Source organism: Myotis daubentonii, chromosome 1 (assembly GCF_963259705.1).
Source record: "Myotis daubentonii chromosome 1, mMyoDau2.1, whole genome shotgun sequence".
Lineage (NCBI taxonomy): Eukaryota > Metazoa > Chordata > Mammalia > Chiroptera > Vespertilionidae > Myotis > Myotis daubentonii.
Genome location: NC_081840.1, coordinates 66792959 through 66808647, shown reverse-complemented (window position 1 = coordinate 66808647; position 15689 = coordinate 66792959). Strand labels below are relative to the sequence as shown.

The following is a 15689-nucleotide window of genomic DNA, read 5'->3' as shown; positions in this document are numbered from 1 at the left end:
AAAGGTAGCAGGGGAACTAAAGTGAGTGTGTGTGTGTGTGTGTGAGAGAGAGAGAGAGAGAGAGAGAGAGAGAGAGAGAGAGAGAGAGAGAGAGAAAGAGAGAGAGAGAGCGAGAGCGAGCGCCTGTTCTGGGCAAGGTACTGGGCACACAGCATGCTGATTTTAAGAATCAGGGTGGAGACGCCCAGCAGAGAGATGGATGATCTAATACTTAATGGCTGGGAGTGTACCTTTCTGAAAGATAATTTTGAAAGACCTTTTAGAGGGGCTAAGTGAGGGGAGGAAGACAGTGATGGCAACTGCAGCGGAGCAGGGATTGTCAGTAAGGAGGATTTTAATTATTTGATTTTAGAAGAAAATCTAACTGCAAGATTCTTGATTATGTTTATACAACAAGGGACCAAGATTTATTATGCCTGAAATTTGATGTTGAATACCTAGCAATATAGCCTTCAAAATAGCTTCCTCTTGTGTAGCCTTCTCTGTTACAGCTCCTCTGCAAAGACATCAAAATCATATTCACCTCCCCCTTGAGTGTTCCTTGTCAAAGATACCTTCCTACCTACCAGAGTCCCTCCCAGGAGCCCCAGAACACACCCAGAGGCCAGCTTCAATCAACATCAGAGCAGGATCTAATTAGCTTCACAAGCGGCATATACAAAGGGAGACCCTGGCAGGCATCAGACCCAGCTAAGAACTCTGCTGCATATGTACAGCAGCTCATACACTGTGGTTGGGGTTGATCCTCACAGTCAGCCAGCCTGAGGGTTGAGCTGACACACAAACAGACCAATAACAACCAAGTTTCAATGACAACAAAAGGGCCCACACAGCCCACACAAGGGACATTCACAGAGCACCCAGCTCAGGTGACCAAAGAGACAATGCCCCTGGCTTCCAAGGGACACCTACTACAAAGAGCCACCCGACAAAGACGGGGAATCATAGCAGATTTTATTAATACATAGAAAAAAACAGGCAGCCCAATGAGGAAGACAAAGAAACATGCTCCAAATGAAAGAACAGGAGAACTCTCCAGCAAAAGAGCTAAATGAAAGGGGGCAAATGATCAGATATAGAGTTCCAAAAATGGTTATAAAGATGCTCAAGATACTTAGTGAATACTACAAGGAACTCAGAACTACAACAGTATAAAAAAGGACCAGTCAGAAATGCGACTTCATGGACGGACCTGGAGAGTGTTATGCTAACTGAAATAAGCCAGTCAGAGAAAGACAGATACCATTATGATTTCACCAGGTAGAATCTAATGAACAAAATAAACTAATAAAATAGAAACAGAAACAGACTCATAGAGTCCACAGACTGACAGCTGTTGGCGGGGCGGTGGATTGGGAGGCTGGGTGAAAAAGGTGAAAGGATTAAGAAAAAAACCCCAAAAAACTACAAAACTCAACCGGCCAGTGTGCTCAGTGGTTCAGCATCAACCTATGAACCAGGAGGTCACAGTTCGATTACCAGTCAGGGCACATGCCTGGATTGTGGGCTCCATCCCCAAGGGGGCCATGCAGGAGGCAGCCAATCAATGATTGTCTCTCATCATTGATGCTTCTATCTCTCCCTCTCCTTTCCTCTCTGAAATCAGTAAAAATATATATTTAAAAAAACACACAAAGAAGCCCTAGCTGGTTCTTCTCGGTGGATAGAGCATCGGCCAACAGACTGAAGGGTCCCGAATTCAATTCCGGTCAAGGGCAAGTACTTCCGTTGCAGGGTCAATCCCCAGTTCTGGTCGGGGCACATGCAGGAGGCAGCCAATCGATGTGTCTCTCTGTCTCTCCCACTATCTTCTAATCTCTCTAAAAATCAATGACAAAATTTCCTTGGGTGAAAATTAACAAATATTAAAAAATTAGAAAAAGATGTAAAAAGAATATCTTAAACACACACAATATAATATTTAGATGATGTATTATAGAATTGTACAGCTGAAATCTATATAATTTTATGAACCAATGTCACCCCAATAAATTCAATAAAGAAAGAAAAAAAAAGAAATAGCTTTTAAGTATATTTACTTATAGCAGTGGTTCTCAACCTTCCTAATGCCGCGACCCTTTAATATAGTTCCTCATGTTGTGGTGACCCCCAACCATAAAATTATTTTCGTTGCTACTTCATAACTGTAATTTTGCTACTGTTATGAATCGTCATGTAAATATCTGATATGTAGGATGTATTTTCATTGTTACAAATTGAACATAATTAAAGCATAGTGATTAATCACAAAAACAATATGTAATTATATATGAGTTTTCCAATGGTCTTAGGCGACCCCTGTGAAAGGGTCGTTCAACCCCCAAAGGAGTCACGACCAACAGGTTGGCGACCCACAGGTTGAGAACTGCTGACTTATAGGCTAGTAATTTCACTTTTTCACAAACTACTATTGCTTAAGAAAATAATAATGCGTACATAGTTGGGCAAAAGTAGGTTTACAGTTCATATGACAATAATACAAATAGTTAATACAATAATTAATAAACAAATAGTCCTAGCTGGTTTGGCTCAGTGGATAGAGCGTTAGCCTGCGGACTGAAGGGTCCCGGGTTCTGTTCTGGTCAAGGGCACATGCCTGGGTTGCAGGCTAGATCCCCAGTGGGGGGCATACTGGAGGCAGCTGATCGATGTTTCTCTTTCATCCATGTTTCTAACTCTATCCCTCTCCCTTCCTCTCTGTAAAAAAATCAATAAAATATATTTTAAAAAAAGAAGAAAATACTACCTTAAGTGAAATAAGCCAGTGACAAAAGTGGTCAAATATTATATGATATTTGTATGTTTATTTATATGAAGTACATAGAATAGTGAAGTTCATATAGAGAAACAATAAGAAAAACAGTAGAAGAGGAGTTACCAGGGAGGGGTTAAGGGGAGAGGGAATGGGAGTTAATGTTTAATGGATTGGAATTTCAATTTAGGATGATAGAAAAGTTCTGGACATGGATAGTGGTGATGGTTGCACAAAAATGTCAATGTACTAATGCCACTGAACTGTACACTCAAAAAAGGTTAAAATGAGAAAGACAGTGACTCTCTCCTGATTCTCAAGTCAAGTTGCTGCAGTGGTTTCTGTAGACACTACTTTATTCGTTAACAAATACAGGGTGAGGCAAAAGTTGTTTGTCTGGAAAATAAATATTTAATAAATAATAATACAAGAATAAACTCTGTAAACCTTTCACATACTCACAATTGTAAACCTACTTTTGCCCCACCCTGTATTTGTTGAGAGCCTACTCTGTGCTAGTCACGAGGCAAGGGACTGCTACAGAAGTAGATGGACCAGACATGCTCCTTGCAGCTGAATACAGTGGGGCCTTAACTTACGAGTTTAATTCGTTCCAAGATCGAGCTCGTTAAGGAGCTCGTTAACTCAAATTACTCTGTCAACTCAATGCAAAAAATCAGCCGAGAGACAGAAGGTATCTCAAAAAACTCGTTAGTCGGGACACTCGTAAGTCAAGGCCCCACTGTATACAGGGGAGTAAGACACGAGACAAATAATCACACAAATGCATAAATAATTGCAAAATGAAATAAGTGCTGGAAAAGAGGAGACCCAGTTGGTATGGAGAATAATCAGCAGGCCGCTCTGGGGAAGTACCACCGAAGCTGAGTTCTGAAAGAAAAGGAACAGCAGCCCAGGATACCAGAGGGGAGAAAGAACATTTCTGGCAGAAGGGACAGTATGTATGAAGGGTAAGAAATTCTACTGAGTATTTTAGAAGTGCAATGGTTTCAAGGAAGTGCCCAGATCATTCCATTTTCTGCGAGGAGAATAGATGGGAGGAGTGCCACAGAGCAGACTAGAATAGACTGGAAGCAGGCAGGCAAGCTAACAGGCTGCTCTAATGGTTCGACAGAAGCTGACGGGGCTTTGGGCAGAGTGCTGGTGGTGGAGATAAGTGAACAGGTTTGAGAATTATCTGGGAGGTTGACTCATTAAGACGCAGTGATGGCAGGAGTAAGGAGAGGGAGGTATGAAGAATGACTCCAGGTTCCTAGCTTGAGTGGGTGGATAGTGGTGCCATTTACCCGGACAGAGAAGTACAAGGAAGGAGCAGGTTTGGAAAGAGAAGTTCAAGAGTTCGATTTTGGATGTAATACAATTTAGATCCCTGTAAACATCCAAATAGAGAGACAGAACAGGAAGATGGATAGACTAGTATAGATTTGGGATTCAGAGACGTGGTGTGAATGAAAATTAAATCAGACGTTGATGCGCATCACCACCACTGAACTGTGTTGTTCTGGACAGGGTTCGAGTGACACGGTGTGGAGGGAGCAGTGACCTGGGCTGGATACCTAGGGGATCCAGGTTCTAGTCCCAATTCTGTCACTAACCACTCCTGCTGAACTTCAGTAACACAGGGGGTTGGCCTAGATTAGGCTTCTTTCGTCTTTTCTGGATAAGAATTACCTCTTCTCAAAAATGTATACACACACAAAAATTACACATGGTTTCCAAGGTTTATTTAGTTCTTGGCACCTTTTTGTGGACCCCAAATAAGGAACTCCTATCTGACCAGACAACCAACGTTTGGGAGGCCTTCCTTGTACAGACTTGAAGGTGCCCCTAGAAAACCACAGGCCTTGAACCCAGGAGAGGGGACACAGGGCCTGTCTCCTTGTTCTTTGCCAAAAATACCCATTTCCACGAAGCTGGCCAGAACATAAAAGGCCCAATCTACGCTCCAAGGCTGATCTTCTTTCACACGTCCTTTCTCCTTGGCCTGCGCCACACAGACTGGACTCTACACGTTCTCCCTTTTCTGGAATATCCCTCCCCCTTACCCCACACTTCCCAACGCCGCCGGTTCTTCACGGCTTACAATGCCTCTCTATTTCCCCTACCCCTTTCCCCAAACTCGAAGCAACCTCAGCCCACTCCAAACATCCACAGCACTTTGTCTGTGTCCCTCTTAAGGAACTTACTGTGTTCCCCCTTGTATTACGGTTGTGTCTCTCCTACTAAAAGGCAGGAGGAGCACCTGCTATCCTTTAAAAGCATGTTCTCACATATCCCTTAGCTCATTTGAGTGAAAACTGGATCCCAACCACACTGGTCTGATCAGACCTTGGTTTCTGGTTAGACAACAGGCTCACCCACCTCCCACTTGTGTCCATTCTACACACTGATGTTTAATTTTTTTAAAATCTGGTTACATCACTTCTCTGAGTAATATTTACATCAACAACTCCCAACTGCCTTCCTCAAAAGTTCTTAACTTCAGGGCTCCAACACACTGGCTAGATCTAGTGTGAAACGTCCGAAGTAGTTTCTCACTATTAATGAAGTACAAGTTAAACAAGGACAAACGGAGCCGTGTGAGGAGACGAGATCGACCCCCCGGACCGAGCAAGACCCGCGCGCTGCTGCATCCCCGCGTCCCGCTCGGACGTCCCGCCACCATCGCCATCATGCCCGAGAGAAAGGCTGAAGGGGATGCTAAAGGAGATAAAGCCAAGGTGAAGGACGAACCACAGAGAAGATCCGCCAGGTTATCAGCTAAACCTGCTCCTCCAAAGCCAGAGCCCAGGCCTAAAAAGGCCCCTGCAAAGAAGGGAGAGAAGGTACCCAAAGGGAAAAGGGAAAGCTGATGCTGGCAAATATGGGAATAGCCCTGCAGAACATGGAGACGCCAAAACAGACAGGCACGGAAAGCTGAGGTGCTGGCGATGCCAAGTGAAGTGTGTGCATTTTTGATAGCTGTCTATTTCTGGTGACTGTACAGTTTGAAATACTATTTTTTATCAAGCTTTATAAAAATGCAGAATCTTGTTTTACTTTTTTTTTAAGCTATGTTGTTAGCACACAGAACACTTCATTGTTATTTTGTGGGGAAGGACGTATAGTACTAACAGAATGTCTCCAAAGCTGGACTGACATGGGGGGGAATACCTTTGCCTTCTGGTTTTGAGAAACTTCCTCTTGGTTCCTGGGAGCAGGGATCTCTTGATGTTGACACACATCAGCCATCTTGGCACAAACACCTTGCCATGTGGGAAAACTAAAATTCGTTTTTATGTCCTTTTCTCCCTCTCCACTTTAAGCATAGACTTTGGCTCTCGTAAGCCCAGAGACCTATGGGGACCTGACCCCAAAAAATATTGATTTCCAGTCAGTTGGGCCATCTGGACTTCCCAGAGTCACCACTGAGAGGGCCTCCCTCAAAAGAGCAGCAGTTCCTCTTTAGATTGGGGATCTACAGCTGGATATGCTCTGCCATTCTCATTTCATTTCTTGAAAGTCAGGGTCGGCTTGTGAAACGTTGTTAAACAACAGGCTTAATGTGAAATGTCAACCCTCACTCTAAACTTTCCCTGTTCAGAGCATCAGATGAAGACTTCATTGGGTTTTACGGTGGCTTTCTGATTTGGGTAGTTCATTGAAGAAGGGAGTTTGAAAGTTGTTGTATACTGTTAACGATTGTCTGTCCCTGTCCTGCCTGAAATACCATTACTGTTTATGAAAAGTATCTTTTTTTTTTTAATACATTTTTATTGATTTTTTACAGAGAGGAAAGGAGAGAGATAGAGAGCTAGAAACATCGATGAGAGAGAAACATCGATCAGCTGCCTCCTGCACATCTCCTATTGGGGATGTGCCTGCAACCCAGGTACATGCCCTTGACCGGAATCGAACCCGGGACCTTTCAGTCCTCAGGCCGACGCTCTATCCACTGAGCCAAACCGGTTTCGGCTATGAAAAGTATCTTAATACAGTTTGGCTTGGGGAAAAAAACAAACAAACAATGTACAAATGTAGAACTTAGAATAGTGCTCAGCACACGGTAAGTGTTATATGGGTGTTAGGCGTTACTAATACTGAAATTTTAACTTAACAAACAGATATAGCAGATGTTACACATCCCCCTGGCCCTTTTCTTTTTTCTTTAAAAAATTGTTTTTAATCTTCACCAAAGGATTTTCTTTTCCATTGATTTTTTTAGAGAGAGTAGAAGGGAGGGAGGTGGGAGGAAGAGAGAGAGAGAGAGAGAGATTGGTTGCTTTCCCCACATGCCTCAACAGGGGCCTGGGATTGAACCCTCAACCGAGTACATGCCCTTGACTGGGAATCAAACCCGAGACCCTTTGATCCCCAGCCCAGCGCTTTAATCATTGGCCCAAACTGGCCAGGGCCCCATGGTCCACTTGTGATTTCAGCCCAGCTGTAGGGGTCAGCTCTGTGCAGGTTGACAGCAGCTCTTCCCAAGGGCCTATGGGTCTCCCTGCTTTTCTGCCTAGAGTTTCCTCTTACAAGCTCACTCAGTTAATGAGCAGGGCAGCCTGGAAGTACAGGGGCATTCATAGGCATTAATGTTCTTTTTTATTTTTTATTTACTGAGTTTCTGAGAGAGAGAGGGAGGGAGGGAGGGAGGGCGGGAAGTAGGAAGAGAGGCAGGGAGAACGAGAGAAACACTGAATTGCTCCACTTATCTCCGCATTCATGGTTTGATTCTTGTGTGTGCCCTGACCAGGGATCCACCGGCAACCTCGGTGTATCTGGAAGACGCTCTAACCCAGCTGTGGGCAAACTACGGCCCGCGGGCCGGATCCGGCCCATTTGAAATGAATAAAACTAAAAAAAAAAAAGACCGTACCCTTTTATGTAATGATGTTTACTTTGAATTTATATTAGTTCACACAAACACTCCATCCATGCTTTTGTTCCGGCCCTCCGGTCCAGTTTAAGAACCCATTGTGGTCCTCGAGTCAAAAGTTTGCCCACCCCTGCACCCTACCCAGCCAGAGTAGACATTGATTTTCAGCTGATGAGTTACCTGCCTCCCCTTCCTACGTTGCTACAACTACCAACCATGATCCAGGGTTAGATAACAGAAATCTTAACTACAGTACAGGGTCCGAATCCCTGGCGCCTTTGGAAACACCTTCCTGGGGAACTTCAGGCCATCTGCCTTTCCCTAGGATCCTCCTGCTCTGGGCCCACTAGCGCATGTTGAAAGGACAACACCTGAGCACCTGCTACCTGGAAAGAGTCAATGAGCTGGGATGGAAAAGAAAACAGAGACGGCAGGGTCATAGGTCCCAAGGAGGGGGTGCAGAGGGAGTGGAGGCGCCTTGAGCCTTTTTTCGTCCTAGGCTCTAAGCCAGCGGTTCTCAACCTGTGGGTCGCGACCCCTTTGGCAGTCGACCCTTTCACAGGGGTCGCCTAAGACCATCCTGCATATCAGATATTTACATTACGATTCATAACAGTAGCAACATTACAGTTATGAAGTAGCAGCGAAAATAATTTTATGGTTGGGTCACAACATAGGAGCTGTATTTAAAGGGCCAGAAGGTTGAGAACCACTGCTTGAAGCGGAGTTAATCAGCCTTCAGGAGAGACTCAAGCGCCTCCAGCCGCAGTCACGGCACAGCGGAATGAGAGGCTGAGCCCGCGCAGGCGCACGGAGGAGGCGAGCATTCCCTCCCAGGCTCACCCACAGCCTCTCCTAGACGAGGGCCAGAGGGAGAGCACAGTATCCCGCACGAGCAGCCTCTCCTCGGTGACCCCTTCTTCCTCGTGAGGCTCTCTGACCGCCCTAGAATGGTTTGGGAGCCCAGCTTCTGAGGCCGTCAGGCCCCCCCTCGCTACCGGCCCAGGGCCCGGCCGAACCTGGACAGCGGATGCCAGTCTAGGCGCCAAGACAGGAAGGGCCGCCCGACCTCTCGGGACCGGCCCTCCTCACCACCATTCTCACCTCTTTGTCCGCTGCCTTCTCCTCAATGCCTAGCAGCGCGTACAGGTCCATCTGTAAGAGCTCCTTGGCCACCGACATGGTTCCAACCCTGACCGGATTCGTACTACAACTCCCAAGAGTCTAAACGTGCGCGGGACTCTTCCGGAACACTGTCGGGCCCCGAGCCGCTAAATGGCGCTTAGCCCCCTGGGAAATGTCGTGTTCTGTGTTAAGCTTGATTGCCACTGAAGGAAGCGGGCTGTCGTAAATGAACTACAACTCCCAGCAGCCCTCGCGCCCGCCGCTGTTGCTCTCCAACCAGGATGGCCGGTCGCGATTTCCCTGCGGGAGGCCGTGGCAAGCTCGCGCGAGTGGGTGTGAGGGACAGGGGCGGACCTGGGTGAAGGTCCACGGGCCCCTACCTCGCGGGCGTGATCGCAACTCTGCCGGCCGTGCCGCGCCACGCCGGGAGCCAGGATGGAAAGCAGGTGCTACGGCTGCGCTGTCAAGTTCACCCTCTTCAAGAAGGAGGTGAGCCTTCTCTCCCCGTGGGCTGGAGGGCCAGGGAGAACGCGGAGTGGAGGGAAATACACGGGACTTGCAGCCCATAGACTGCCTTCCAGCCTTTTCCAAGGTATGATTCTCAGACATTGCTCCTTAGTTCCCATTTCTGTAAAATGGGGCTAGCACTCCCTCGCTTGCCGGTTGGTGTGGGTCCAGCGAGGTGCTGGAGGGAAAAGCTCTCGGTAAACTGTAAGGCGCGCTCCTGTGGGCTTTGGAAAGCTAGACTTTTCTGTCTGCCGAGTGTAGAGTCCGGCTGTTTCCTCCCCTCGGTCCTGCTGCTTCTCCGCCGCCCTGTGCCCACTCTCCATCACGCCTTGTCCCGTTACTCCCTCTGCTCTGGAGCCCTCGCCGTCTGGCAGCCTGCCCTCCCGGGTTCCCTCCGTTAGGTTACCGACCTTTCTCCGTGGCAGAGCCTCTCCACCCTCCAGCACAGACCCCCGAGTTCCCCTGGTAACTGCAGGCCGGCTGTGCCCCAGCAGTGACTAGCAGATAGGAACCACACAGGGTGAGTGAGTGAAGCACGCAGGGAGGCAGGTCCGTGCAGTTCTTGGAAACCTGGGTTTGGGAGGCAGGGTGGTCGGCGTTCACATTTGAGCTCTGATGCCTTATTCAGAGGGTGACTTTTGTTTGGGCAAGTCCTGTAACCTCGCTGACCCCCACCTAAAATAGGAACAATACTGCTGGGTATCAGGGTTAAGTAAAGTAGTGTGCAGACACTGAGGATTAAATCAGCAGAAGAATGTTAGATACTGAGCTTAGTGCCTGACAGGCAGTCAGTGCTTAATAAATGGAGGCCGCTGTTACCGTCCCATCCTGAGCCACGCCTCCCTCCGTCTTGCTGGAGCAGGGAAGGCCTGAGCTCTGCACTTTCCCTGATTCTCCTTTGTTGAGGAGTCAGTGACCAACGGGCTTTGCCTGTTTGTCTTCTATACCCCGGTGTCAGGAAGTTGAAGACCGGTTACGGAAAGCATGGAAATTTTGTATGAAGCTTTCCCTGATTTGAATAAAAGACTGGAGACGGAGGAATCACTTTACTCCACCCTCGTGTCTCCCCAGGCCTTAGGGTCCCCGCCCCTCATCCTCTTCTCAGCAGCTGTTCATAACTCCAGTGTCGTCTTCTCTCCGCTAGGTGCTCGGAGAGTGCCAGGGAGGAGCCTACCTGGGCGGTTGGGACATGGATAACCCCGCTTCGTGTTTCTTGTAGATTGGCTGTAAGAACTGTGGCCGGGCCTTCTGTTCCAGCTGCCTTAGCTTCAGTGCAGCGGTGCCCCGGGCCGGGAACACCCAACAGAAAGTCTGCAAACAGTGCCACGAGGCCCTGACCAGGTGAGAAGCTGACAAGGGCGAGGATTCAGCCAACACGGCAGCAGGCAGCTGGCCAACCCTGGTAGCCTGTGCTCCGTGGCCCGAGGTCCGCCCAGGACGTGTTTGGGGTGGGGGCACTGACTGGCAGATGTCAGGGCTTCTGAAACCAGATTTCTTCTCTATAGAGGATCTTCTCCTGCCAGTGCCTCCAAGTGGTCACCACCTCAGAACTATAAGAAGTAAGTGCTGAAGGGACAGAGACAAATGTGGATGGGGAAAGGGCAAGGCAGCCCCAGGGATGGACTCTCTTCCCAGCCTCTCGATCAGATGAACACAGGGCCAGGAGACTTTCCATCTTGAAGGCTCCTACCTGCCCTCTTGGGATCAGAAAGCAGCGCATGAGCCCTCTCCCCAGAAACAGTTCTTGATACACATCCTTTCTGTTGGACCCTCTGGCTGGGCAGCTGGGTTGAGCTGCAGGCCAGCATGCATGAGGACCACAGGAGATTGTCCATGGGAGGCCTCCCTAGATGCCTAGAAATGATTTGAATGGGGAAAAGTGAGGGGGTGCCTTCGCCCCTCCCTTCTGCCTTCTTCAAGAGTCTTTATCTCCTATCCTGCCAGGCGTGTGGCAGCCTTGGAAGCCAAGCAGAAGTCCAGCACGCCCCAGAGCCATGGACTGACCCCACAAGACCAAGTCATCGCTGAGCGCCTAGCACGGCTCCGCCAGGAGAACGAGCCCAGTGAGCAGGGGCAGGCAGGGCGGCCTGAAGCAGCGGTCGCCAGCTGGTGGTCTGTGGACCACTGGTGGTCCATGAGGTCCGATGGTTGGCGACCGCCGGCCTGAAGGACACTGTCTGGGGCTCCTGGGCCTGGGATTCCTCTGGACCTTACAGAGTTCCCCCGTGCCAATTGCAGAGTCAGTGCCCTCACAGGCAGAGATAGAAGCCAGGCTAGCCGCACTGAGGGGCGAAACCCAGAGTTCCATCCCTTCCACCCAGGAGATGGAGGCACGGCTTGCCGCACTGCAGGGCAGAGTTCCACCTTCTCGGACCCCCCAGCCGGTGAGTGCTGTGGCTTGAGAGGGAAGGGGGTCCTAGTACATGTGTGCTTATGTACTCCGTAGGAGCTGGCAAGCCTCTGACTCCCAGCCCCGGATCCTCAGGTCTGCCGCCAGGCCAGGGAACCAGGGACAAGCAGGATTGGATGGGGCAGGAAAGAGTGGCCCCGTCTGGTTGGGGATGGTCAGACCTACTCAATTATGTGGGCCCTGGATTAGCCCCTTTCCCTGAGCTTTGGGGACTCCTCAGCCTTCACTGACAGAGACTGCTCTGGACCTTATGGTGTGGCTTCCCGTCCTGATCCCCACTGAGTTCCCTCCTCTGAGCAGGCGCATCAGCCCCCAGACACCAGGACCCAGGCCCAGCAGGCGCAGGATCTGCTGACACAGCTCACGGCAGAAGTGGCTATTGATGAGAGCTGGGAAGGAGGAAGCCCAGGTAACTTCTCCCCCTGGGCCCCAGGGACCTGCCCTCCTTTCTCCCCAGGTGGGAGAGGCTCTGCTGCCCACTGGAAGGTGAATATATGTAAATCCGAGAACAATCAACATTATGAACTACCATTTATTGAGTGTTTACTTCTATGGGAGCCAGTGTAAGCCTAGTGGATAGTGTGTGGGCTTTAGCATCAGTCAGTGATTCTCTCTCCTTCCACTTACCAGCTGTGTGATCCTGGGAAAGTCTCACTTTCCTCATCTGTAAAACGGAGGGGTGTGTGCGTGTGTGTGTTAAAACCTACCTTGTGGGGAAGTTTCAAGGAATAAGTGAGATTATCCAGTAAGTTCTTAGGACCCTGCCTGGCTGTAGTAAGTGCTCAGTGAGTGTTCTTTGCAATGATGATGATAAGGAGGAGGAAGAAGCTCCTTAAATTTAATTAAAATTAAATAAAATGTAACATTCTGTCCCCTCAGTGGTACTAGCCACATTTCAAGTGCTCAATTCCACATGTGGCTCATGGCTACCATCTTGGACTGCACAAATATAAACCATGATGTAGAATGTTTCCATCATTATAAAAATCATATTGGACTGTGCTATTCAAAGGCTTCCAAGCAGTGGTTCTCAACTAAGGATGATTTCCCCTCCGTGGCCCATTTGACAGTGTCCGGAGACTTTTTAGTTGTCACAACTCGGAATGTACCACAGGCATCTAGTGAGCAGAAGCTAAGGATGCCGCTAAAACATCATGTAATGCACAGGACAGCCCCACAGCAAAGAGTTATCCTGCCCCAAATGTCAATAGAACCACCATCGAGAAGCCCTGCTTTAGAGACACAATCTCATCGAACATCCTCAGTAATCCTATGAGGTACATACTCTAATTATCCGTATTCTATAAATGAGGCAGCTGAGGCCTGGTGAGCTTAGGGAACTTGATCAAGATCACACAGCCATTAAATAACAAAGCTAGGACTTGAACCCCAAGCTGTCTGCTTTCAAACCTTTTGGTCTGATAGTGAGCTAAAGGGAACATGTCAAAGCCACACCCACTCTGTCACAATTCTTCCAGCCTCGTCACTTATACATAAGACCTCAGGTTCTGCCATGTCCTCTCTGTGCTGCTCCCTGGAAATGCTGGTTCAGCCTGTAAGGCAGAGACACTGGCTGAACTTTGGCCTCCCCATAACCTGATTATTTGGGGCATTGATTCTCAGACCATTTTCCCCCTAATATAAAACACTGGTAATCGTAGCGGTTTTTTCCAACTCCATCCATCCCAGCCCACCTGAAATTTCGTTTGTAATATAAACCATGGGAGCTAGTGCTGAACAAAAAGCTGATGCTCTGTAGGTTTTTATAAAAGATTGAGAAATGGGCTCAGTGGCTTCTGATGAGAGATCTTGGAATATCTCTGCCTCCCTGACTGCATTGCTCCTTCCAGCTGCCGCTATTCAGAATGACCTCAACCAGGGTTGGCCAGGAGGCCTGAGTGCTAATTCCAAGGGGCAGGCCACCCGGTCCCTGGACGGGGAGAAGAGCAGGCTGCTGGCTGAAGCGGCAGTCGAGCTGCGGGAGGAGAACACGAGGCAAGAGCGGATCCTGGACCTTGCCAAGCGCCTGGCTGTGCTTCGGGGACGGGACCCTGACAGAGGTAGAATCTGGGGAGCAGCCCCACACCCAGGCCAAGTTCTGTGAAAGGGCTGCCGGGGCGGGGGGGTGTCTCTGTGTCCGGGGGTCTGTCGAGCTCTGCCCAGAGCCACAAGGAAAGTCCTGGAGCAAAGCAGTGGCTGAGAAGAAAGTGGCAGCCATCAGGGGGCAGGGGACCCCCAGTCCCTTCAGGTGCAGCCTTCTGTTCCTGACCCCGAGCCCTGCCGGGTGGAGCAGGGACGGGGAGGCCCGATCAGAATGGCTGCAGAGACTGCTCAGCTCTGGACCAACTGCCACTGGAAACCAAGCCAGCTCCTGGGAGCAAGAGTATAGCCGCTCCGGCGAACTCTCAGCCTCACTCCTCCCCTGCTCCTACCTCTCTCCCTCTCCAAGTGACCCTCCAAGACTATCGCCTCCCAGACAGTGATGACGATGAGGATGAGGAGACGGCCATCCAGAGAGTCCTGCAGCAGGTGGGCCTGCCTTACCCACTGGCCACCCTTTGTCCGGCCCCTACCTCACTGTCCCACCGCCCACCTGGCCCCATTCATCCGGCCTCCATCTGGGACTCAGTAGCCAGTCATTCTGCTGCTGTTCCAGCTGGGGTCCCTCTGTCCCTGACCCAGACCTGGCCCTGGCCCCTGGAGATGGGGTGTCAGCAGCCATAGGCAACAGATAAAGGAAGATGGGTTGAGAAGCTAAGGCCACAGCACCTTCGGGGTGTGGGGGAGGACCTGGGCCACGAGCAGGGAGCTGTACTCTGCCCTGTCCACAGCTCACTGAAGAAGCCGCCCTGGATGAGGCAAGTGGCTTTAACATCCCGGCAGAGCCAGCACTGCAACCCCCGGCCACATCCTGCAGGGCAGAGCCTCAGGTGAGAAAAGCCCCAGACACATATGAGGGGCCTCTGCAGCCTCCCCGCTGACCGGCTGACTGCTCTGGGGGACCTCAGAGCACACCCCCTCAGGGACCTCACTTCCCCCATTCCTCTCTGCTCCCCGAAGGCCCAGGCTCTGGCCCCCAGGCCTGAGGCTGAGGAAGAGCAGCTCCCCTGGTGCTGCATCTGCAATGAGGACGCCACCTTGCGCTGCGCTGGCTGCGACGGAGACCTCTACTGTGTCCGCTGCTTCCGGTGGGTGCAGCTAGAATGTTCTGTGGGCCTGGGATGCCCAAGGGCTGCCTGTGATCCCTGACCTGTTTCTCTTTCCCCAGGGAAGGCCATGACGCCTTTGAACTTAAAGAGCACCGGACATCTGCTTACCGCGCCCCACATGCAGGCCAAGGGCACTGAGGACCCCCGCCTCCCAGGAAGGCCGCCCTACAGGCAGTCACGCAGGCTGGGCACCCGCTCTGGGCCCAGACTCGGGGCATCTGATGGGAGAGCATTTCGAGCTAGACTGCTCACGGGTGCCCCCTTCCCTGAGCCTCGTCCATGAAGGGGGAAGGATTCTGCATCGGGAATGGTGACTGGAGGAGCCGAGGGAAGGCAGAAGTCAGGAGCCTCCACCAGCAAAGCCTGGACTGGAAAGACCAGACTGACTCCAAGAATGAGCCTTGAAACCTGCTCAAGCGCCCCAGCACTGAATGTATCAAATAAAGTATGCTGAGTCCTTGGGCCCAGCGTCGTCGATCTCTAGAACCTGTGGCCCGGAGCCTGGGTCCTTGGAGAGGCGGCAAAAGGAAAGTAGGCTGTAAATCCAGTCCTACGGTGAGGGAGAGGGTTGAGCCCTCAGGTAAGATTCTCCCGTCAGGAACAGTACCACCCGTCTCGGAGGCCTCGGAGACCAGAGGCATGAATTTGTTCAACTGAACGGAAGTGTGGGTCCTGCTCTGGGCAGCCCACCTTAGCCCCAGCCCCCACTGTCGTGATTCTCGGCCTCTCTAGGACTCAACGCTGCGTGCACAATGGACGCACGCCCTGCTCCCTGCCTTATTCCCAAAGGGCACCAACTTCCAGGGCTCC

At 50.4% G+C, this 15689-nt stretch overlaps 2 protein-coding genes and 1 pseudogene across 5 annotated transcripts in view; 2 read left to right on the top strand and 1 right to left on the bottom strand.

Annotated features, from left to right (window-relative positions):
- Positions 1–8905, bottom strand: part of DNAJC17 (DnaJ heat shock protein family (Hsp40) member C17) — a 42201-nt gene extending 33296 nt beyond the window's left edge. For 2 of the 4 annotated variants that reach the window (XM_059658247.1, XM_059658335.1), the window contains exon 1: positions 8733–8904. In XM_059658247.1, the coding sequence (XP_059514230.1) occupies positions 8733–8810 (78 nt within the window). In that variant the 5' untranslated portion in view covers positions 8811–8904. Of the gene's footprint in view, positions 1–8732 lie in introns of all 4 variants that reach the window. The other 2 variants (XM_059658154.1, XM_059658425.1) reach the window with 2 other exon arrangements.
- Positions 5353–6472, top strand: LOC132238852 (non-histone chromosomal protein HMG-17-like; annotated as a pseudogene).
- Positions 8888–15341, top strand: ZFYVE19 (zinc finger FYVE-type containing 19). Its single transcript, XM_059658019.1, has 11 exons — positions 8888–9242; positions 10480–10601; positions 10766–10819; positions 11205–11323; positions 11499–11644; positions 11971–12079; positions 13521–13730; positions 14120–14199; positions 14502–14600; positions 14731–14858; positions 14939–15341. Exons 1-11 carry the CDS (start codon positions 9189–9191, stop codon positions 15015–15017), a joined length of 1200 nt encoding a protein of 399 aa, XP_059514002.1. The 5' UTR covers positions 8888–9188; the 3' UTR covers positions 15018–15341.
- The last annotated feature ends 348 nt before the right edge of the window (positions 15342–15689 follow it).

Coding starts and splice junctions, on each gene's coding strand:
- ZFYVE19 (XM_059658019.1), top strand. CDS start 9,189: ATGGAAAGCAGGTGCTACGGCTGCGCTGTCAAGTTCACCCTCTTCAAG. Junction 13,731..14,119: donor GGGACGGGACCCTGACAGAG/GTAGAATCTGGG, acceptor TCCCTCTCCAAG/TGACCCTCCAAGACTATCGC. Junction 14,200..14,501: donor TCCAGAGAGTCCTGCAGCAG/GTGGGCCTGCCT, acceptor CCCTGTCCACAG/CTCACTGAAGAAGCCGCCCT.